The sequence below is a fragment of the Euprymna scolopes genome, chromosome 12 (assembly GCF_053919585.1).
Source record: "Euprymna scolopes isolate OS-2025 chromosome 12, ASM5391958v1, whole genome shotgun sequence".
In the NCBI taxonomy this organism is placed as follows: Eukaryota; Metazoa; Mollusca; class Cephalopoda; order Sepiida; family Sepiolidae; genus Euprymna; species Euprymna scolopes.
In genome coordinates, this window is record NC_136493.1 from 31323992 (window position 1) to 31349510 (window position 25519).

At 31.3% G+C, this 25519-nt stretch overlaps 2 protein-coding genes across 6 annotated transcripts in view; one reads left to right on the top strand and one right to left on the bottom strand.

Moving 5' to 3' along the window:
- LOC145291237 (nucleolar MIF4G domain-containing protein 1-like) overlaps window positions 1–21826 on the top strand; it is a 63267-nt gene extending 41441 nt beyond the window's left edge. The window contains exon 14 of one of the 2 annotated variants that reach the window (XM_080136840.1): window positions 8141–21826. In XM_080136840.1, coding sequence (XP_079992966.1) covers window positions 8141–8308 — 168 coding nt within the window. In that variant the 3' untranslated portion in view covers window positions 8309–21826. Of the gene's footprint in view, window positions 1–3019; window positions 3442–8140 lie in introns of those variants that run through there. The other variant, XM_080136838.1, reaches the window with a different exon arrangement.
- Window positions 5306–25519, bottom strand: part of LOC145291238 (ecdysone receptor-like) — a 315312-nt gene continuing 295098 nt past the window's right edge. For all 4 annotated transcript variants that reach the window (XM_080136841.1, XM_080136843.1, XM_080136844.1 and 1 more), the window contains one exon: window positions 5306–24380. In XM_080136841.1, the coding sequence (XP_079992967.1) occupies window positions 24097–24380 (284 nt within the window). In that variant the 3' untranslated portion in view covers window positions 5306–24096. The remainder of the gene's footprint in view (window positions 24381–25519) is intronic.

Genomic DNA, 25519 nt, shown 5'->3' on the forward strand with positions numbered 1-25519 from the left:
CTGGTTTAACAATGAATGCCAAAAAAGCAATTCTCCAACGTAAAGCTGCCTTACGAAAATTCAACTCCCAACCAACAAAATACAATTTAAACCTTTTTAAGCAAAAAAGAGCAGTGGCTTGTAAAGTTATTAGAGAAGCAAAAAGAACATCATGGAAAGACTATATAAATAAAATAAACTCGAATACAAACCCCAAACAAGTGCGGAACATGGTAAGGAAAATTTCGGGTAAAAACTCACCCTCCCCTCTAAATCATCTCCTACAAAACAACATCAAAATAACGGAGACAAAAAATATTGCGAATCTTCTTGCTGAGACCTTTCAAAACAATTCCTCCAGCAAAAATTACAGTCAATCCTTCCAAAAGACAAAACAAGATACAGAAAAAAAGATAAATAAAATTTCAACTTAAACAACAAAGAAGAATACAACTATCCTTTTACTAAAAATGAACTCTTAAAAGCCATAAACGAAGCACATAATACAGCTACTGGGGCGGATGAGATACATTATGAGTTTCTGAAACAACTTCCTTTCAAATCTATAACACATCTTTTAAACACACTCAACAAAATATGGTTCAAGGGAAAACTACCCAATAGCTGGAAACATGCTATTTCAGACCAATTGCATTGACAAGTTGTCTCTGCAAAACTTTTGAAAGAATGATAAATAAACGACTGAATTGGTATCTGGAAATGAACGACTCAGTTGCCAACCTACAAAGTGGTTTTAAAAACAAAAGAGGAACAATGGACAACATAGTCCGATTAGAGACCTTTATCAAAGAAGCATTCATTAAAAAAGAACATGCAATAGCTATCTTTTTTTATTTAGAAAAGGCATATGATACAACATGGCGACAGGGTATAATAAAAGACCTTTACAACCTTGGATTAAAGGGCAGACTACCCATACTGATAAAAGATTTTCTATCTGATAGAAGTTTTAAAGTAAAAATCGGACCCACCCTATCAGACACAAAAATACAGGAAGGAGTCCCACAAGGAAGCATTTTATCAGTTACGCTATTTAATATATAAATTAATAATATTGTATATTTTCTTAACAATGAGATAAATAGCTCCTTATATGTGGATCACCTTGTAATCTGCCATAGATCCAAAAATATTCCTACTTCAGAACGCCAACTACAAATGTGCATAAACAAACTAACACAATGGACGACAGAAAATGGCTTTAAATTTTCAACAACTAAAACTAAATGTGTCCATTTCTGTAATCATAGAAAAATGCACAATGACCCTGTTCTCAATCTAAAAGGATCAAAAATCGAAATAGCTGATCAACATAAATTTTTGGGACTTATTTTTGATAAAAAACTCTCCTTCATCCCTCACTTAAAATATTTAAAACAAAAATGTTTCAAGACTCTACAACTATTAAGGGTTATAGCAAATACTGAGTGGGGATCAGACTACTCATTACTCTTAAAATTATATAGAACTCTGATAAGAACCAAACTAGATTATGGAAGCTTTATATATGGTTTAACCAGAAAAAGTTACCTTAAAACTCTAGATTCTATCCATCACACAGGATTAAGACTTGCCCTGGGCGCATTCAAAACCTCTCCGCATTCAAAACCTCTCCGACAGAAAGCTTATATGCTGAAGCCTATGAACTTCCACTAAAATTGAGACGTGAAAAATTAGGCTTACAATATTATCTAAAACTAAAATCAAACCCCCAAAATTCTGCCTATCAATGCACCTTCAATCCCAACTACACACATCTATTCAAACAAAAAGGAAATGCAATTAAACCCTTTGGTCTCTACATGGAAGAAGCAATAAAACCACTTACAGACAACTTAATAGATCAAACCAGCATCCATGAGGAAAATCTCCCAGAACTCCCACCCTGGCTGTTAAATCAACCTAAAGTCATACTAGACCTGACAATATATCCTAAATCCAATACTCACCCTGCAGACTATAGAGAAAAACTAAACAACATTCTGGATACTTACCCAAATTGGACACACATTTATACGGATCAAAACAAAGTGGGATGTGCTGCTATTTCAGAAAACACTATTCAGCAGAAAAGGTTACCAAATAACTCCTCTATTTATAGTGCAAAAATTGCAGCCATAAACCTGGCTCTAGATATTATCATCAACCAAAACTCCAAAAAATTTATATTTGTAGACTCATTATCAGTATTAGAAGCAATCAAAAATAAAAAATTAAACAATAAACTCATCAAACTGTTACAAAAGATCCATTCTATCATGCAACACAAAACTTTCTTCTTTTGTTGGATTCCCAGTCACTACGGTTTCCGTGGAAATGATAAAGCTGACATGGTGGCCAAAAATTCCTTAAAACTACAAATAAACGACATAAAGGTCCCATATACGGATTACAAACATTCAATAAACACTTTTATCACAAAGAAATGGCAAGAAAATTGGAACAATTGCCAAAATAACAAACTCTTCCAAATTACCCCTATACTTAAAAAAACCCTCTAGATACCAGAAAATCACGTAAAGAAGAAGTAGTCTTATCACGTATCCGGATAGGACACACATACATAACTCACTCTCATCTACTAAAAAGTGAAGAACCCCCCAAATGTATACCATGTCACGAATCTTACACAGTGAAACACTTTTTACTTCACTGTCATGATCTCACATGAATTCGTCAACACTACTACAAGGCTACAAGTTTAAAAGAACTCTTTGATAAAGAAAATCCTAAAACCATTCTAAATTTCTTAAAACAAGCAAATCTTTACCATAAAATATAAAAACCATCAAATAACAAACTACACCAAAACATTGGCCGAATATACCCAGTAAAAATCGATTCTGAAAATATCAAAAATTTAAATCTTGTATACAGCATTAAATGACCCAAAGAAGGTTGATATGCTGGTTAAACAAACAAACAAACTTATCAAGGCCCAAAGAGCACTTGAGGAGAAGAGTTATTACTGTGTATATATTTTTTAATTGTTTTTTTTCCCCCGCTTTCTTTTTTCCAGGTTGTTGAATTTGGCGCTTTAAACAAAGAAATGGTACGCTTTCTGAGACAGGTTCTAATGACGATCTTTGAGAAGTCACCAAGCCATGTCATCGACCAAGTGTTCGAGCGAGTGTCATGCCAGGCGAACTTGTACAAATTCCGTGAGGGCCTTCGTCTGTTCATGATCCACTTTCTTATTGGACGTAAACAAAACAAGAAGTTATCGCCAAAGATTTTGGAGTCGATACAGAGTGCGATACAACGTTTGGCTGTTCCACATTCTTCGATGTTGCTATAGAAACGGATGCCCAGGTAGAAAGCAGATGTACAGTTTGAGGATTTTACAAGAACATCAACGAACTGTTTACAAATGCGACCTGAGTCATGCATGTAAATAATTATACATAAATAAAAGCAAGAGAAATATTTTTAAATATACAAGTTGTTTTGTTTGTGGTTCCTGACTCCCAGATTGCAGATCTTTGAGTCTCTGAAGATCAGCTGCAAGAAATTATGATTTTGGTGTACCTGTACAAACATGAGGCATTTTTAGATTATTATTAGGGCTGTGACAACAGCATATTCTTTTCATTGTTTTGACTCTTGAGTATATATCCGTTAATATCTTATATGTTTTATATAGAGTGATGTGGTTCTCGGTTGATTGACTGTGTCTTACTGTGTCGGATATATACTTGAGAGTTAAAAGAATGAAAAGAATATGCTGTTGTCACAGCCCTAGTTATTATACCTGGGAATGTAAAATTTAGTGGGAGTGACTCTCTAGATATTCAGATTGCTCAGGAGAAGGAATATAACTACAGGGATGTATACTCTGCTGAACAAAAATATATATGTATATTAGGCTTTAACCCTAACCCTAACTGAAACGGCCAAAATTATAGCTTGTTGACTTAGAATGTGTGCTTTTATACCATATTGATGGCTGAACATTTTTTTTTTTTTTTTTTACATGGCGTTCACTACTTATCAAGGCCCAATGGCCACTCAGGGATAAGGGTTATTGTGTGTACAGTAATCAAAGGGATAGTGTAGCAATAGTATTGGAGAATTTGTAAGGTGTCATTACTTAGGGGGGGGCCGGTTCATCAGGAATTTGTTTGTGTTGGACTTGAAGACATCCAGGTTGAAGTCGGGAGGGAAACAGGCAAGCGGAACAGAGTTCCACAGGCGTGCAGTTCTAAGAAAGAAGCTTTGTTCATGGTATCTACGTTTTGATTTAGGCACAAATAGGGAGTGGGGAAAATTATTGACGGTGGTTTCAGCTAGTCGGATGTTTTTTGAAAAAGATTGGCGAGGGGGGGACCAGAGAATGGAGCTCAGACGAGCACCTGCCATAGAAATAATGATAGAACACTGACAGGCTCGCTACGTCTCTTCTGTGGGAAAGAGGTTGCAGGGTAGAGAAAAGGGCATCCGCCACCAAGCTACAGAGTCTATTTTGTACTCTGTCAAGGCAGGATAGGTTGTTTTTAGCAGCCCCCGCCCAGATGTGGCAGCAGTACTCCATCTTTGGACGTACTTGGCTCTTATAATATATCGAATGGATACCATCTATAATATAAATCTCACCTGTCTGTTTAAATGTATGTATGTTTGTATGTCTGCCTAAAATGTTCGACAGATTTTCAGTATCGTTTTAAAGCTCGACCTTTCGGACAAAAAATATCGAAAAATTAGCTAAAAACATTAATTCCTTCACCCCCAACTGGGCACTTTTCTACAAGGAAGGGTCGCTTTTTTCACCGATATTTTCGAAAGTCATCCCCTCTTTTTGATTGACTAGCCTTAATTTAAACCTTCACCACTTCCGGTTTGGCAATGGATGCAACTGCAAAGACGTCATGTTTTTTTCTTGTTTTTTTTTATACACGTTCTTTTCCTTGACAGTACAAGTTCCAGCCTGCCTGCCTACTTCCACATTTTTGTTTGCTTGCTCAACACACATCTCCAAACACCCAGGCTAGTAATATTTAATTTGCTGCACTGTATCATAACAAAGGTCCATACAAAATTTTTGCTATATCGGCCCAGTAGTTTACAAGAAAAACTGGAACAGACAAATAGACTATATAAGTCGTCTTGTCAATCTGTCTGTCTGAGGAACAGTCTCTACAAAACTCTTCTGTCAATTTTTGGTCTACAGACTTGAAACTTGATATATAGGGTATTTGAAACTGGTAAAAATTCAATTCGGTCTCTAACCGGGAAGCCAGCAGCACCTGTAAACTCCAAATGTAAAACAAAAACAAACAAACAAACAAAAAAAAACCCAGAAAACTTATTTTGCACAACACGTTTATTTTTAAATAGGATCTTCTTTATATTTTGTCAATACAAGACTTGTCACAAATCATACGGTTTGAACATTATACCATAAATTTTCCAGATAAATTTCCATTTAGTAATTGTATAAGGCTATGGATTTGTTGAGTCATTCATGTATAATTCGTAGATTTCAGCACAAAATTATTCAAAACTCAATCTAGACAGAGGATCAAAATATATTTCACATTTCAAGAATATAATATTTCAGGGGGGGAAAAAAAAAGGATTCAATAAATTATCATAGCAAAGTATAGATTTACATGATTAAAGAAAAAACAATCACTGCGGCAAAATAGCCATTAGTATATCCCTTAAAACATATCACAGCATTCGACAGTAAAGCCTGTGAGATCTTGGTACTGGGGAGATGATAAAAAAAACTTTTGAGACCCCAAAAATGTTGACTTCAGAAAAAAATAGACCCAATAGCAGCACTTATAAAAGGGTTATAAAATTGGCAAGACATAGGTATTTTAGATTCAGGAAAATAAAACAATTTTCTTTGTTTTTTTTGTTGTTTTTTTTTTTTAATTTATAAAAAGTTTATCTCAAGAATGGGGGGGGGTCACTAAATGTATGACAAATTAAGACACGACAAATGTACGACTAAGCATGACAACTGCTTCTACTTATGCTCTATTCGTGTGTTATTTATGCACGTCATTCGAGTAACCTGCGATTTTATGCCATGAATAACAAAAAGCAACTGATTTTAAACATGTAGTGTTCATTTCATTTACGTAGGTAGGAATTACCTTGTAACGTTTTTTTTAAATACATGGATTTTGCTTAATTGAGGTGACTGAAATAGGAATTTGCCTCTAAATTAATTTATTAATCTGCCCTAAAAACATCAAAGTTTGTTGACGTACATTTGGAAGAAACCATTTATATAAATAAGCAACATAAAAAAAGTTTAAGCCTAATTTTAAGAAATAACTAAGTAATGGAGTCACATTGTCTACAGTAATTTCAATTTGAAACAGATGCAGTGATTAGCCGACGGTAGCCAATCAAAACGCGTCTAACAAAAGCTGAAGCTTGCTCACACAGAAAACGTCTCTCATTAAATGAAATACAGCTATTTATGAGTGATAGTAGAACTTCTGACTGTGAGAAAACAGCTTTCTCGTAAATATTACTAAGCAAAATAAAATATCCATCAAATTAAATATGAACGCTTTTCTGTCACCAACTATAGTTCCCGGTGTAGGAGGAATTAACTAGAATTAAATACAGTAAAACTCGCATGCACAAATACCATTCAAGGGAAATAATTATACTTAACTATAACGGAGTTATCCCCCCTTACACCCGTTTCTTAAACTAGATGGAATGAAAACCTAAGTGAAAATTATAAGTGAAACAGTGTTTCACTGAAACACGTATCAATAATTAAATATTTATGAAAAAAATCTATATATAAAACAGTAGATTAAGCGTAAATATTTAACTGGTACACTCTTGAACTACTCCTCACGTAAGACTGAAATTAACAGGAAATAGTAATCACGGATGGATTATAACTAGTAAAATCTTTGTTTGGATGGATGAATAACGGGTTCTTTTACATCGTGAGAACGAAATTCAAATATCGAAATATTGAATTTCAAGTTAAACAAATTATTAGAAAACATGAAAGCAAAATGTTTACAAATGTAAACATGCGTTGACATATATGTAAAAAAAAAAAATGTCATATTTGTAAAAAAAAAAAGGTAACAAATGCAAACATTTAAAATATTAACATCAGTAAACGTCTCAAATATTAACATCTAAAATGTTGGCATATATGTGAAGATCTAAAATGTTCGCATATATGCAGACATAAAATGTTAACATTGTACAGGGTGTCCAAAAAGTTATTGAAGCGTTTAAAACTTAAATAGATTCTTTTTTTGACGATATCTTTCTTTGATTTTAACAAAATCTGACTAAGAAAAAAAAAAAAAATGCAAAATTCAAACAATTTTTATTTATGAAAATTAATGTCTTTTAAATGTTGCCCATTTTCAGCTTCGCATGTTTGTGTGCTTTCCAAAACATTATTTATGACAGATTACAGAATTTCTGGATTGCGATTTAACTCCTTTATTTCATTCCTGATGTTTTCCTTCAATTCTTGCAGGGTTTAGGGTTTGTTAACTTAGACTCTTTCTTTAAGATATCCCAATAAGAAAAAGTCGGGGCTAATCAAGTCTGGGGAACATGGTGGCCATTTGACATTGCCATAGCGAAAGATAATGTTGCCATTGACCCCTGATTTTGGTAAAACAATTCCACAACTTGCGTGCATGGTTCAATACTTAATTTCCAAAATATTATCTGTAAAATATCTGAAAAAATAATCATTAATGGTAAAATGACAAAGATTTTTAACTCTTCAGGGACTTTTTGGACACCCTATGTGTATATATATATATATATATATATATGTATATAAATTTAAAGGAGATTAGAATAATAGTCTAAAGAGCAGAGTGTATTTTAATGTAATAGTAAAATTACTAATTTAATTAAAATACAGGGAAAGAAAAAGTGCTCGTTGTAATTTAGATATATATAATAAGCTCGATAGGTAAATATCCTAGAGCTAATTTAATATTCAGTAATGTGATTGATGATTTAAAATTCAAATTAGAATTAAATTAAAAATCCGTTTCACAAGAAGGAACAACAACAAAATCAATAATTTGTACGATCGTTTCCAAAACATGACAGATTGCAGAATCTGTAGAATGCGATTTAACTTCTTTGTTTCTTTCCTGATGTTTTCTTTCAATTCTTGTAGGGTTTGGAGTTTGACGTTTTGAGGTCTGCAAGCTCATGGAATGAAATAAGGGAGTTAAATGGCAATCCAGAGATTCTGCAATCAGTTGTGAAAAATGTTTTGGAAAGAGCACAAATATGTGAAGCTGAAAATGGGCAACATTTAAAAGACATTATTTTTCATAAATAAATAAATAAATAAAGATTGTTTGAATTTTGCAATTTTTAAAAAATTTCCCAATATCTTGGTCAGATTATGTCAAAATTACAGAAAGATGTCATCAAAAATAAGGAATCTATTTAAGTTCCAAACCCTTTGGTGACTTTTTGGACAGCCTGTATACAAACGTTTAAACATGTTTACATATATATAAACATGTAAATGGTTGATATATATGTAAACAAAATGTCGGCATATAAGTAAACACATAAAATTGTTAACATATATGTAAACGTGTAACATGTCAACAAACGTTAGCATGCTAATTGTCGGTCATAAATGTAAACGTGTAAAATGTTTACATTTACGTAAACATGTAAACGTTAACATGCAAAATTGTAAACGTGTGTTAACACGCATAAACGCGTAAGTTGTTAACAAAAAATGTAAACAAATGTTAACATAAATTTAGACTTAAATAGAAGGATAGGCAGAAATTGTTGATTTTGTTGGATGAAACTTTTGACGAAGTGAGAAGAAAAAAGGTGCATCTCATAACTGACTAGCTGTATCATTCGGTGTTGTCCGGGAGTCTTTTTACTTTCATTTTTGTTTCGCTTATTGACCTCCACTCTTCATAATCTAATTTTGTTTTTCTGTTCGTGGAATTCTTGTAAAAAAATATTTCCACTGTTTCCTTTTCTTCCTGAGAATTCTCCGGAATGGCGCTGCTGCTCTTGAGAAAAAAATAAACTCAGAAACTCCTTGGTCTTTCTTTCTCATCAAATCATTCCAGTCATTATAGGAGTAACCGGGCTAATGAAAAAGAATTTCAAAAACTATCTGGCGAATATACCCAGTGAACCAAGTGCAAGAGAAATACAAACAATAGCACTTAAAGGGACGGTCAGAATCTTACAAAGATCTCTCCATTGGAATAACTAAACTAATGGGAGAATGTTTGGCATCCGATAGAATGCCCCATCCCCAGCAAAAACAAAGCGATAAGAAAATTAAAACGAAGAAGTGAGAATATATACCAAAAGAAACATTTAGAAAACAATTCATACACCATTCACTATGACTATGAAATTCTTACAGCTAGAAAATGGAACCTGTTAAACCTGACAGTGATATGTGACAAGAGGAAACAAGTAGCAACCCTAGTTAAAGTCAGTGCCGAGAATGATGTGGACTTGAACAGAGCTGAGAAGATAACAAAATACGTTCTTATGTACGACATGAAAAGAAACTGGAATCTTAAAAAGATCTCCATCATGTTCCCTTTTCTTCTTTAGATTCTTATGGGTAGCTCTGCTCTCGATGAGAAATTGACTCTAAAAATTCTTGGCCTTCCTTTCTCATCAAATCTTTCTTGGTGTCCAAATATTAAATCCATTGCTCTTTCTGCTTCTCGTAAAGTCGGTTCTCGCTATCGCTCTAAACACTTTCTCACACCCGAGGCAATTCTCTATCTCTACAAATCTACTATCAGACCATATTTGGACTGGTGAACATCTCTCCCATTTGAAGGTTCTTGATAAAGTGCAGACACGTATTTATAATTTGAGTGGCCACCACCCTTTCTTCTTTTCTGCACCCCCTTCCTCTCTCACACACACAGACACGTGATGTTGCAAGTCTCAGTCTTTTTTTATAAATGCTATTATGTCATGTGTTCTTCAGAGTTGTTTGAGCTATTCCTTGCTTCCTTTGTTTCAGCCCATTTGGCTCGTTGGTCTAGTGATCTTCCATCAATTTGCCGTTTTGATACCACATTGTAATACAGCTTCCTATTCCAGAAGCTTTTTTTTTTACAAAAACTGCTTGTGGAACTCTTCATGCTGATTGTTTTCCTCCTACCTATAGCCTTGGTCTTTTAAAACAATAGGTATCTTCCTGTTTTTGCAATAATCAGCTTTCGTTCTTGTTTGGCCACCAGCCTGTCTTTTCTGCAACCTCTTTCTCACAGACGTGATGTTGCTAGTCAAGTGTTTTTTTTTGTTTTTTTTTTTTAAATACTATTATGGTATGTATTCGCCAGAATTATCTGAACTATTCCCTGTTTCCTTTGTTCCAGCTCATTTGACTCGTTGGTCTAGTGGTCTTCATCAATTTGCTGTTTTGATAAAAAAAATTTTGTACTTTCACCTAACAGTTCATGGTATTCATAAAAATCATTCATCTTTTCTAATAATAAAACAACTACTGTTTACAAAAAAAAAAAAACGTTTACTACAAATTTTCCTGAAAAAAAAAAAAACAACAAAAAAACTGTACTAACAAAAACAAACAAAAACATTCATCTTTTCTTGAAAAAAAAAAAAAAAAAACTTTTGAATAGAATAAAATTTAATAATACAAAACGCAACTTTTCTTGATAAAAAAAAAATATATATATTCAGTAAATTTACAGCAGATTTTATTTATTTTTTTTATTTATTGTATTTTCATTTTATTTTCTGGGTTTGTTTGTTTTAAAATTCGTCTGCATCTGTTACTTCACTTGGTTTCATCTGGTGATTGACGGAAAATCCCAAGGATTCAGGTCAAATACTGCAAGAGTACTGTTTTGCAATAAAATTGATAGGACATGTTATGAAATATTGAAATGTAATTCCCATGAATACTTTCCAGGTTTTTTTTTTTTTAATGACAAAATAGACATGCAACAAAGCAGTATTTAGTGCTTGTTTTCATCGGTTCTCTTTTAAACCAACGCATTTCAGGTGAAAACATTATTACGTATTTATGTGTCATGGCGAAATTTGTATAAATTCCAAATATCACGGAAAATGATCCCGTAGCAAAAGAAAGGTAATAAAGTATTTATTTGTAAGATGCATTGCTATCTAGGTCTGACTTAGAAAACCCGATAAGATAAATTGATGTTAGATTTGGAGTTTTTGAATGCATGTAGACATAGTGTGGGCAGTGGCAGAATATTTTTATTTTTATGTTTGTAAGAGCAATGTAAATAGCTGTAAATTTGGAGAGAATGAAAAAATCAAATCGATAGAAAAAAAAGAAGTCAAGAAGCAAGAGTTGAAGGTATAATACTCTATCATATAAAGTTCAAATGTCTGTCTGTATGTCCAGCTAAAACTTGAAAAATACACAACAAAATCATACAAAGTTGATATATATTTTTTTTTAATCAGCATAATCCTGCATACATAATACTTAAAAAGATTCATTACTTGGAGCTCATATCGGCATTTATATCATTTAATGTTATCAAGACGCTCACGCATCTTAAAAGATGCATATGCGTCTTGATGTTATGATATAAAAAGAAGTAATCCTGATTTTTTTTTTTTCTTTTCTGAGTTATTTCTTGAGTTACATGCGTGTGTGTGAGTCCAGTAAGAGAAATAGACTTGGCAAAGAAGAAAGAGGAGGTGAGAAAGGGGAAAAAGGAAGAGAGATGAATAGAAGTTATGCTTCACTGATGCCCCAGGTAATGCCAGATAGATCTGCTAGTAAGAATAAAAAAAACAAAACTTGAAAAAAATTGCAACGTTTTTAATGGCACAAAATATTTCCCTTTTAAAAATGAAAAAAAAAAAAAAATATATATATAAATATATAAGACAAAAAATATCAACCAAAAAATAAAAATAAAATGTTAATACATCTCCTCCTCCTCCTCCTCCCATAATAATAAATAATAAGATGAGCATTTCAATTATTTGTACGCGTTTCAAAAATGTCGCTTTGCTTTTCTGTTGTCGAAATTTAATATTTGAAAGTTTTGAGACCAACTTCAAATTGAAATCTATTAGAAAAATTTCATTTTTATTTAATTATTTTTTTTTTTTTACTAATTACGTGCCTTAATCTGTCATATATAAATTTTAAAACCGCTATTTTTTTTTTTTTACATTATCGTTTACGAATCCTTTTGCCTAGAAACCTGAAACAAATATTTGAAAATAGACATGTTCTACCATTTCTAGCGAAAGTATGTACATTATCATCTTTCATACACATAAAAAACATGAGATTGTCCAATCAAACAGGTTGTGATTGATAATTAATCTGATGTTGCTAAGGTACAAAAACATCAGACTACCCTTTTACCATTTTAAAATGAATCGTTCCAAAATCAAATTATATTGTTCTGTACGATCACAGTTTTTGATCACTTGGAGAGAAAAGACTACCACCCTCTCTGGTTTGCTTTTACCTTATTGGTATCTGTCATTCAGAGGTTTCTATGTTAGCTACTGTGGGTTGGTGACACTTTTGCTCAAAGCAGAGTTGGCATAAAAGTGTTCTTGAAATTTTATTATATATCTTAATTTATTTATGATGTTCTGCAATTCCTGAAGAGTTTCAGGAATTGCAGAACATTTCAGAAAATTTAAATGTCATATGATAGAAAATAATGACATCATTAGTCATCCCAGTATAGAACTAAACTGTATTTGGAAGCCCCTAATCACAAAATCACTGAAAAAGAAAACATGACATATGCCCAGCCCAAGGGAGGAAACTTCACAAAAACAAAACAAAAACCCTCCTTTTTTCTTGAAGTTGCCCCCACCCCCACCCCCTGCATTGTGTTAAAAAAAAAAAAAAAAAAAATATGCATGGGTATCGATCTTCTGTTTCGTAAAACATTTTTTTCACTAATATTAACAATTAGTATAGATATCCCGAAAAATTGAGTCATAGGAAAGCCTTTAAAAAATATATTAGTGACCCCTGAAGATTGACTCTTCTTTATGATCTACAGACCCACCCTCAAACCCACGGTTCGAATTCTTGTAATGCAGAGCCAACCCTATTTTCCTTACTAGAGATAAAGAAGCATGTTTTCAACACCCAAAGAAGGTCGTAGGTTGCAGCGACCGAAACGTTGTGCTAATAACACCCAAGACGAAAATAATAATCCGATTAATCAACGTAACACAAGCAGTTCGTTGGTGTAAACTTTTTCATTGAAATATTTCCACAATAAAAAGTCAAAGCTAATCCAGTCTAGAGAATGTGAAGGTCAGTTCACATTGCAAGCGTTTTTATTTTTGCTTCTTTTAGCAAACATTTTCGCCATAACTTTCCTTAAAAAATACCATGAAAAATAAAAAATTCTATTTTAGCTACTTATTGACCATCCTGTATATATATATATATACATATATACTGTATATAGACAATATAATATATACTGTATATAGACAATACTCATTGGTTTAAAAAAAAAACCCATACAAACTCTATGAAAATCTACAATGTTTACAATGAGATTTTGCTTACATTCAACAGGTGCCAGCAGATGACAGTATAAGTCTTAGAAGCGCCGACTATCAGTTAAACAGTTGAATTTCGATACTGGCACGAGACACCTGCTTGTCTAGCTGCACTAAAGAGCTGTGATACAGCGAAACAGTGTCCGTGGATGACTATATGCTTCCCCTTGTTACAATTTTAAATGACTAGATTATTTATTTTAAAATATTTAGCTGACAATGTGAATAATTTATTACAGAAAAAAAGAGTCATTCTTTTTCTTAATAGCATTTATCCTGGTAGACACTTAGTATTTCTTTTTTGTTGGTTGGTTTTTGTTTTACAGCATATCAATCCTTTTCAGGTTATTTAACGCCTAATCGTGCGATTCTGAAGAAAATTATTTTTAATAGAATTTTTTTTTTTTTTTTTCAAGTCGCTTTCTATTTAACCCATAGTTGGGACCCTAACAGGTATTACCACTTCAGGTCAGAGTGTACCTGGGAGCAATGGCAATTAAGGGGTGGCTCCACACTCCCCAAAGCCCACAAGCTGGAGCCTCACTATCGGATATAGTTTAAGGTTATATCCAGGACCACTTAGTATTTAAAAAAAAAAAAATTATTATTTAATGAGAAATTATAGAGATTAATAATAAACCACTGTGGATTTTCCACAGGGCTCCTACTTGTAATTATTATTTTTTGTATGATTTATTTATCACTTTTGTCATGATTAAAACAATATTAATATATAGACCATATGTTAAGTAATTCAACCGGTAGTTCTCACAAGGATGTCACCTGATTTTGCTATCAAAAAGAGAATAGTATAACAAAATGTGGAGGTGATGTTTCAAACGATAACACCCTCCTTCCCTCTGCTCCTATTAGTAATGGTCGCCCACACTGGTCAAAACAGCAACTACTTAAACAATTAAAGCATGAATTATCTTTCCTTGCAATTACTACTACTTGAATAAGTAAAGAATGAATTGTCTCCCCTTGAAACCACTAGTACTTGAAAAAGCATGAGGTGCCTTCCTCCCTCCATGATTTCTTCTCCTTGAGGAAGAAGGAGTTATTTTCCCTGTAATCACTACTACTTGAATAAATAAAGAATGAATTGTCTCCCCCCCCTGAAATTTCTATTATTTGAAGAACAATGAGTCGTCTCCCCTGCATTCATGCTGATTTGAATGAGTAAAAAATAGGTTGTCTCCCCCTGCAATCACCACCACTTGAATAAGTAAAGAATAGGTTGTCTTACCCTGCATTCACGATTGCTTAAATAAGTAAAGAATGAATTCTCTCCCCTTGCAATTGCAATTATTTGAAGAACAATGAGTTATCTCCCCATTCGATTATGATGATTTGAATAAGTAAAAAACAGGTTGTCTTCCCCTGCAATCACTACCGCTTGAATAAGTAAAGCGTGCGTTGTCTCCTCACGCGATCACTATTACTTAAAAAAAAAAAAATTAAGCATCTGTTGAATAGAAAATAATTTAAACCTGGTTTAAAATTTCTAGCAAATTCTCATGTACTAAGAGACAGAAAATTTTGGTAGCGTTTTACTTTTGATCATTTTTATGAATAGAGATTAACACAACATTACCTCATCAAAATTATAGTTTTATAACAACATGGTTCAATGAAGAAATTAAAGTTCAAATGATACTGTAATAAATTTAACCTTCAAAATACTATTTGAAAAGAAAAAAGTATTTTGTAAGAACAAAAAAAAAACAACAAAATTCTTAAAAGATTCCTAGGCAACGGCAGATAATTTTTTTTTTTTTGATAATTTAAAAATAGTTGATTCAAAGGATAGAAATTTAAACAATTTCTACAGCAATAAATACCCTTTGTTCAGTTGATATGATGAGATGATGGCCTAAGAGAAATAAGTACATATATGATGATTGGTCTCTTAGATGTAAATCCAATGTAACTCACGTGACTATTAAAGAGTGCTCAATGCAGGACAGAGCTGATATATAGTCTGTTTATTGTACAAACATTATTGGTTACATATGTGCATACATGTTTCAGTGGAATCTCAATTCAAGGATAACACATCAAACCAAAAAAAAAAAAAATGATCCAAATATTAACCCATAGTTGGGACCCTAACAGGTATAACCACTTCCGGTCAGAGTGTACCTGGGAGCAATGGCAATTAAGGGGTAATTGTGCCAACTAAAAAAAGTGCTATTTATATGCGTGGTTGCCAAAAGAGCACTTTTAGCTAGTTGGCACAATTACCTCGGACTTGGTGCTAATACCCCAAAGTATGGTATATATATATCCATTTTGGGATGACAAAAAATTTACTGACAGAATCTTTGAAGATGTTGGAGTTAGCTGAGGATGTGAGGTTGGCTGGTTGGTTGTTTTTGTTTTACGGCATATCAACCCTTTTCGGGTTATTTAATGCCGAATCCAAAGATTTTGAAGAAAAAATTTTTAATAGAATATATTTGTTGTTTTCAAGTCGGTTTCTATTTAACCCATAGTTGAAACCCTAACAGGTACTACCACTCTGGGTCAGAGTGGACCTGGGAGCAATGGTAATTAAAGGGTGGCTCCACACTCCCCAAAGCCCACAAGCTGAGGCCTCACCACTGGATATAGTTTAAGGTCATATCCAGGACTGAGGATGTGAGAGAAAGGAAGGAGGAATCCATTATAAAAAAAAAAACTAAAAAAACTTTGATATTATTGATTTTATTATAACTTCTAGATGAATTTTATAGATGATCGTTAATTTGTTAATTAACTTGATGTATTGGTCTTTAATATATGAAACAGATGTAGAATTAACAATAAAAAAAAATTCTGACTTTGTAACTTAGCAATTTATCTCGTTGATTAATGGATATTAGAAAAATTTACGTGGCAAACGTTTTCATTTGGAGAAGGGTGTACGCTGTTGAGCTCTCATTGTTACTCATGTCCGTGTCTTGCCGGTAACTCATAAGTGTATGGTTGTTCATTTTTCACAGTGAAATGGGTTTCAGGGTTTCTCTTAAACAATGATGTTTAATTAAATAAAAAAAATAAAAAAACATCTCAGTTTAAAAAATGATTACAACTAAAACATACACAAGTATGTTTAATCATAAATGCAAAACGCAAAATAAACTAATAGACCAGGAAGAAAAAAAAAATCACCGTAATAACTGATTAGCAAATGCATTTAGTGCACGTAGACTACTTGATGAAGATAACATTTAGGATGCTACATTACAGGAAGCATCTAGATCTAAATTGGCACATAATTTTAAACATTTATTTGCTCTCGTGTTGACTACTTGTGCCGTATATTATCCAACATGACTTTGGTATACATACAAAGAAGCATTTAACAAAACTTTTCTTCTTAGGGAATGCAATCAACATCCTGTAGTCCAAGTTCGAATCCATAGCCTTTGAGCCCCTGGAGAGGCATAGGCCATCTACAACTTTGTAGATGTTTTTGTAGCAAGGAGTTCTTTTTTCAGGCTGAGGATGCTGATCCCACGCCCAACCTTCCCAGAAGGTACATACAGTGCCTAGCCTTCCCAAATGGTCACCCATCCGGTACTGGCCAGAATCAATGTTGAACCACTTTTACTATAAATGTTGGCATTAAATGCCCGTTGATGTATGTCAGAGACAACCATTGTAATCTGTTGTAATATGTCCATGTGTGTGTATGTATGAATATTTATGTAGCTCCTCTCCGTGAGGTCAGACACAAGGTCGTGTGAATTTGATGAAAGAGTTCCCGTGAAATAAACTAGATTCGAACTTGGTACATCTAAATTTTAAGTCTGCCGTTAACCATTTTAGGCACAGTTACCCCCCTCCCCCCCAACTTCTGCTTGTATCCGCAGTATCCACAGAGTAGCTTCGAACAATTTGGTCTTTACTGTTGTCTATGTGAAAACGGATCCTCTGCAAAGCAATCACATTAAATGTATCCAGAGATAATGTTTGTCTTATATCCAAAAACCTGTTGCCACAGTGCAAAGATAAAAATTCCCATTCACGGCACCTCCAGTTTGTGGATAAGGAAATGGTCTTCAGATATGGAAGTTAACTATAAATGCCAGTTGAACCAGCTTCTTCAAAAGGAGGAAGTTTCATGAGAATATCAGGTTCACAAACAGTCTCCAGTCATGTGTATATCTCAGAGCAGATGATGACTCTCAGAGCAGATGATGACTTTAGGTTTTTGCAGTTCTTACAGGAAGGTGTGGTGTCAATGTACCTACGTACATCCTCTGGTATTCCCAAATGGTCCCCAATCTGGTACTGACCAATCTCAACGTTGCTTAACTTTAATGATATAATGAGAATAAGCAGTGGCAGACAAAATCATGGGTTCACTCCCTTGGCAAGGTATAGCACCCGTCAGCCACCCTTACCAGGTTATCGGTGAAGAAAAATCATTAGATAATATAAAATAAAAAAAATTAAAATTAAAAAAAAAAATGAAAGGATTAATTGAAGCTGTTTAAACCATAGTCAAAGTCATTTCACTGAAAATAGGCGATTGAATCTTAGAAAATTACAGTTGTGCCAACATACAATTCGTGAATCAACTTGTCCTCTTCTCAAAGACAAAGAACAAATATGTAAAATGACATATCTTAACAGAGGCTTATGCATCTTCAAAATATTTAAAGCAAAAAAAAAAAAAATATATATATATATATATATAAATAAATAATAAAATAAATAAAAAAGTATTATCTTAAATATCTGACTGTCAAAAAGAGGATCTTGTCAGCTCTTGTCATCAAGTGGCTTCACGCCTTGTCTGGAGTGATTTAAAAAAAAAAAAAATTGTTTTTTTAATTAATTTTTTTAATTATTATTTTTTTTTCGAATAAAAAGAATAACACAGTTCAGAATTTGTGCAGTTTATCTTCAAGAATTTGATTTATTTTCTGCAACCCGCACTCCCAAAACCCCATCCCAATCAATTAATTTCCTTTTTGTTAATTGTCCCCGGACATGAACCAGACCCAGACCCAGACCCCCCCCCCTCCCACACATATTGTCATTTGTGAAACATTTTCCGATAACGTTTTTCGTTGAAGGTTGAGCAAGAGTAAATGTATCAATAATAAAATGTACAAAAAAAAAATCCTTGTTTTCGTCCCATCTCCCAGTTTTTTCTTTTCAAAAGATGAATTCGTGCAAATGAATGCGCAAAGTGAATGGATATACACATACGGAACCTCTAAGCTAAAATTAAAATCAAACACCAACTAATCCATTAGATTTCCGGAAAAGTGATTTTCCTGTAAATCAATAAATTAATGTAGAATGGCTGGCTATACATACACATATATATATATATTTATATCTACATATATATATATATATATATATATATATATATATATATATATATATATGCACACACACACATATATATATATCAATCAAGGCAATAGGAATAAAATGTTTACTCAATAAAAGCAAGTGTAAACTTCAACCTAATATAAATATTAATATTTATATAATCATCCCAACCAAATAAAAAAGCTCACACAATAGGGAGTAGAGCTTGCTTTGATTTCTTTTCCTTATAAACAAGGGCAGTAACTCACAATAATATATATGTTATATTATTTACCTCCTCTCCAAGGACAAATATGGGTTTAGTGAAAATGTTTATGTTGAAGGAACTGGATTCAAACTTGTTGGTATACCCAGGTTTTCAGACCGTGTCATTTACCTATATATATATATATATATATATATATATATATATACATACACACACACACACACACACACACACACAGAGGAGACAATAGGAGTGGAAAATAAATTCACAAACACTATATATTGGAAAATATAGAACGAGTCATTTATTTAATAAGAATATACACACAATTATTTGGGGGATAAAGGGGACTCTTTATACAAAATGACTCATTCTATATTTTCCAATATATAGGTTTTGTGAATTCATTTTCCACTCCTAGGTGCTTCTTCGGAATCATAATGAAAATCGAAAAAACTGAATTTTCAGCGAAAAACAATGTCATATCAGAATTAGTAACATATTACTACAATTATTGAATAAAGCATTTGCTTTCACGATCTAGTGATCCTCCATTATTATTTTAAATGTAACTTAAACAAGGGAAGTAACTAATAATTTGGAATCTTTCTTATTTAAGTAAAACTTGCAATTTGCTTCAAAAGCAATTTTCATTAATAATCAATTTTCTACTTCATACATTTTTCGTAATTTTTGGATATGTTATCAATTTCGACATGACAAATTGAAATGAAATTTTAATTCAACTTAAATTTTTTCGATTTTCAATATTATTCTGAACGGTTGCCCAAAATTATATTAATTTGTTCTGGAGCCTGTGAAAATACCAAATATGAAAAGAAAATGTGTGAGGAGGGGGCGAGCAGAGAGGAGGTGCTAAATGATGAAGAAATGGGGGGGGGGAAAAACGTTTGTTTCTTTTTCAATATAAGAAAAAAAAGAAAACAATGTTGAAATTCTGTGATCCATTTTTTTTTTTTTTTAAATCTTAAATGCATTTTTTGTGGGAGTGAGTGGCAGCTAGGTTTCCAATGATAAAAATTGTCTATTCTTGTTGAGGATGAACCAAAAATATTACATATAATATTAGAAAAAAAAACCCTGACTCATGTGTTAACATTGAAACAAAATTGTATCGTGTGTTAACATTGAAAACTGTATTTCATTTTAACATCAAAATAAATTTGTACTACATGTTAACATCGAAACAAAATTGTATCATGTTTTAAGATCGAAACAAAATTGTATTGCATGTCAACACTGAAACAAAATTGTATCACGTTTTAATATTGAAAGCTCCAATTAAGGTAAATAAAAAAAAAATAAATAAAATTAAGAACAAATGCTTCATCTATAAAGCAGAAAACAAACAACCAATGCAAAGAAATGACTTTTGGATTTTGTTCATGGGAAACAACAAGTTGCCAATAAAATCTATTCAGAATCTTATGTACAAGTATAAATATATAGAATTACAAATATATTCTTTTTATTTTTCAATCTTTTTTTTTTTTGTTATTTTCCCTCTGTAGAAAAAAAAAATTCCAAACTTGTTTTCCAATGTATAGTTTGTTTTGTATATATATATATTTTATTTTTCTGGAATATTAATCTATAAATCTTGGATCAATTTATCTTTTTGTTTTAAAAATCTTTTCTTTAAAAAAATTGTTTTGTTTTTTACTAATTTTTTTTTTTTTTTAACTTCCATAAGTTTTTATAAATATTTCACAAAGTTTAGAGTTTTATTTTTTTCATGTTGTTTGTTTAAAATAAGAATAAAACAAAAGTATATATTACAAGAGCGAAAAATAACAATAATAAACAACGGATGAAATTAATTTAAGGAACCCCAAGATGAGCAGCAAACAAAAGGACTTAACACTGGTTTTTGACTTTTTTTTCTGCTTTTATTGCTTAACGATTTTCATAGTGAAAAAAAAAAAAAATCCAATATTCCTTTTTCGAATTTTCAGACACCATCCCATCACAACTTTTTGTTGAAATTATTTTTATTCTTTAATATTTCTTTGTCACAGATTTGTCCAGAATTCCCCAATATTAAAAAACAAAAGTAAAGAAAAATTTGTATGATGTACGTACCAATTGGCGGGAAGAAAATATCATATTCAAAAAATTATGTAAATTGATCAAGTACTTTTATTTTTATAAAAAAATTTTTTTAAACGATTTTGAATTTTTACTTATGACCCCCACCCATTTCTATGTTAAAAATGGCTTTCTAAGAATTATTTGGAGTTATGTCTCTTGTTTCTTTAGCCTGTTTTCAAAATGGCATTGCGAGATAGTTGCTCCTCAGTTAGCCATAAAATCTTATTTTCTTAAAAATATAACTACTTGATCAAATTACATGATTTTTGGCATACGATATTTTCTTTTGGTCACTGGTTTGCACATCATACAGATTTTTATTTTATTTTTTATATGTATGAGGAATTCTAAATAAGTAATGCTTTGTAAATAAAACTATTTTAATTTTTTTTTTAAATATCAAGAATTTACAAAACAAAAGGTTTTGTAAATAAAATTGTTTTTTTTTTTTTAAATAAAAGTGTGTTTATAAAAACGTGTTTGCAAGTAAAACTATTTAATTTTTAGGCTATTACTAAAACTCTTTATTTACAGAAAATGTATGTTGTATTTTATTGTTCATAATTCAACCGGAAATAATAAAAAGTAACCTATATATATATATATATATATATATATATATATAAAATAAAATTACATTTCTTAAACTTGGCCATTCATTTGTTCTTCTGATCAGTTTTCTTAATTTAATTCTGGGACTTTCACGTGCATATCTAAGCTGACCTAATTATTAACGCTAACTTTCGCGCTTTTTGTCTGGGTCAGTTTGACCTTGCTTTTCAAATTTAAACTTTCACCGGTTTTCGTTTTTTTTTTTTTTTTTTAAACCTTAATTTTTTTGATTCATCCAGCCTTGACAGACATGTTTAAAATTTTATCTCCAGTGCTTTTCTTTTAATGATTTGGAATTCATTCCATTTGCGCTTTTTTCCAAGGAACTCTGCCTTTTGGATTATTTTGGACCATTTGGAATTTACCCATTGGATTGAAATTTTAAATTCGACCGTTTTGGATTTACCATTTTTGGATTTTTACCCTTCACCAGACTATCCATTCATGTGAAATCTTTTTATCATTTTTCTTTTGCCTCCTGTTCCCCTTACCTCACCCTTTTTTTTAACCAAGTAAGATCTGTGACTTACTTGTAGTTTCATTAAATACTTTTATATGCAAAATCCGATCCTGCATTTTGCTAATTCCTGCCCTCTGATGAGAAGGAGAGTATTTCTTCGAAACTCCGCGGATTAAGGACTATCCACTTATCTTGTGCTTCCTTTTTTAAAATTAAATATGTTTTTAACTCTTTTTCAAGATGTCTTTTAACATGTTTTATTAATCATTTGTTCATATATATATATATATATATATATATATATATATTGTAGGTTTTATATTCAATTTTTGGCAGTAAAATATAGAATTTTAAAAACAAAAAAATATATATATATGTATATATCCTCCCAAACCTATGGTCTTAATGAAGGGTAGACTAAAACTTGCTAATATGATTTCAAATGATTTGAAATAACAGCAAGAGGAGACTTGATTCCAAACTTTTTAGATTATTCTCGATGATTGTGCATAGATTTGGTGAAATAAATAAATGTTAAATCATTTCTATATTTCAATTGATATATTTAACATATATTTATTTCACCAAACTTATAGGTGAGCATCAAAAATAATCTAAAAAGTTTGGAATCAAGTCTCCTCTTGCTGTTATTTCAAATCATTTGAAATCATATTAGCAAGTTTTAGTCTCCCCTCCATCAAGGCCAGAGGTTTTGGGGGAAATATCAGATATTTTGTAATTCAAACGCAAAACTTTGATAACAAATAAAAATGATTGACACATTAAATGGCAAAGTTTTCATATTTTTTAAAATAAATTAAGCTAAAAGTTTTTCCAAAAAAACCTTAGTCTTTAAAAATCCAATTATTGGTTGCTTATTTCTAAAACGTTAAAAAAAAAAGTACCAAAAATAGACTCTGGATGATAAATGATCCCCTTAATGTGCGACCTTAAGGGCAAATGTCACATAGCCCACGACACAATTCAGGTCATTACCTTTCCAACGAGCCTTCATTTGTTAAATTCTGACCAATAGTTGCTGAGATTTGGAACTTATAAAATTGTAAAAAAAGGTGGCACACACACACACATATATATATATATATATATATATATATATATATATATATATATATATATATATATATATATAATGTATATATATATATATATAATAGTATGAACATATAACTATGGCAAGTAAGCTATACAGAAACGTTCACAGAAATCATTTAGCCTGAAGCATGAGAGTTCTAGGGTAGCTTACTTATCATTGATATTTTGATTATAATCACACCGGAAGTAAAAAAAAAAAAAAAATCAAAGTTAAAGCTGTGTCCTTTTGATTGCTCCACATTCTAGGGTGCCTCAAATCTATTTGATCCTTATTAACAAGTAACATGTTTTTGGCGGGGGGGAGGGGAGGGGCAGTGAGCAAATAAAATTGTTTCATATTTAACAATATATCAATGAGCATCTGCGATGTTGTACTGGGCTCTCTTACTTCATGACAGCAACAATGAATTTGATGAAGATGATGAAGATGGATATATAACAGTGATAAAATGAGTAACAAAAGAGAGTCAAGAAGCAACATTCTCTTTCTCTCCATCAAATTTTTTTTTATATAGTTTTTTAGAATCACAATATGTTTTTTACATGACTTTTCGATTCAGAAAATCAATATTTATATTTGATATATCTTTCTTCGTATATACATTTCTGGCACACACACACACAAGCACACAAATTATATATATATATATATATATATATATATATATATATATATATATATATATATATATATATATATATATATATCATTGATTCAAAGACCTTTTCCCAAAGTCGAAGTTGAAGCCGTCTCATCTTTTGATTCAATACAGAAGAATTCGCGGACAAGTTCGGGGATGAACGCCTGGTCCATCTCCAGGTTGAGCAGATCCTGAGAATGCTTCAGGCTGATCGTTCGGAGTTCTGTTAATCGCGACAGTAAAATTGCAAATGCGCAACCACCATTATTGCGTTTCTGGTGTTCATAATTGTACAATGCAGTGACAAAATTTTCCTGATATTTTTCTACTAACTTAGGACTTTTTAAGCCAGGTCGATCTGAAAAAAAAAAAAAAAAGAAGAATTTATTAAAATGAAAAAAAAAAAATAAATAAAAATGAATTTATTAAAATGTAAAAAAAAAAAATATGAATTTATTAAAATGTAAAAAAAAAAAATATGAATTTATTAAAATGCAAAAAAAAAAATTGCTAAAATACAAAAAAAAAAAGAAAGAATTTATTAAAATGAAAGAAAAATTATTAAAATGCAAAAAAAAAACGCATTTATAAAAATGCATAAAAAACATTGCTAAAATGCAAAAAAAAAATGAATTTATTAAAATGCAAAAAAAAAAATTAAAATGCAAAAAAATGAATTTATTAAAATGCAAAAAAAAAATGAATTTATTAAAATGCAAAAAAAAAATGAATTTATTAAAATGCAAAAAGAAAATTATAAAAATGCAAAAAAAAAAAAAATGAATTTATTAAAATGCAAAAAGAAAATTATCAAAATGCAAAAAAAAATTATTAAAATGCAAAAAAAAAAAAAATAAAAAAAAAAAAGAATTGTTTTGGCATTAGAAAATAGGCATCAATTTTTCTGATTCCGATAACCCCAAATCTTCAGATTTTTCTGATTTCTGATTCCTATTAATCATCACTAATATATATATATATATATATAAATAATTCTATAGTAAGTGTGTATTCAAAGATGTGAAACTAATTTTGTGGACATAGCAGAGAAGATGCAAAACTGTCACTTTGGGAGAATATATATAATGATAACGATTGATTTAAATTCATGTAAATAAATATACATACAGATACATACAAACAAACATATATATATATTTAAGATATTTTAATATATATATATATATATATATATATATATATATATATATATATATATATATAGACAGAGAGAGAGAAAGAGAAAGAATAAATGACAAAAAACTATATTCCAAAATTCATGATGTTGACCATCTTATAATTTATTCCTTTAATTCAGTTGACATTTACAATTCTTGACAGTATCTGTTTCGTAGCGCAAAATCAATCACTTAAATTATGTATCAATCAGTGAATCTATTATGCTCTTAACTGATCAGAAGAAATAGCAAAATCTGAAAATTGGAAGAGAAGCTGCAAATACCTTTAGTATGTTTCCATTACGCCATTAAAGATTGG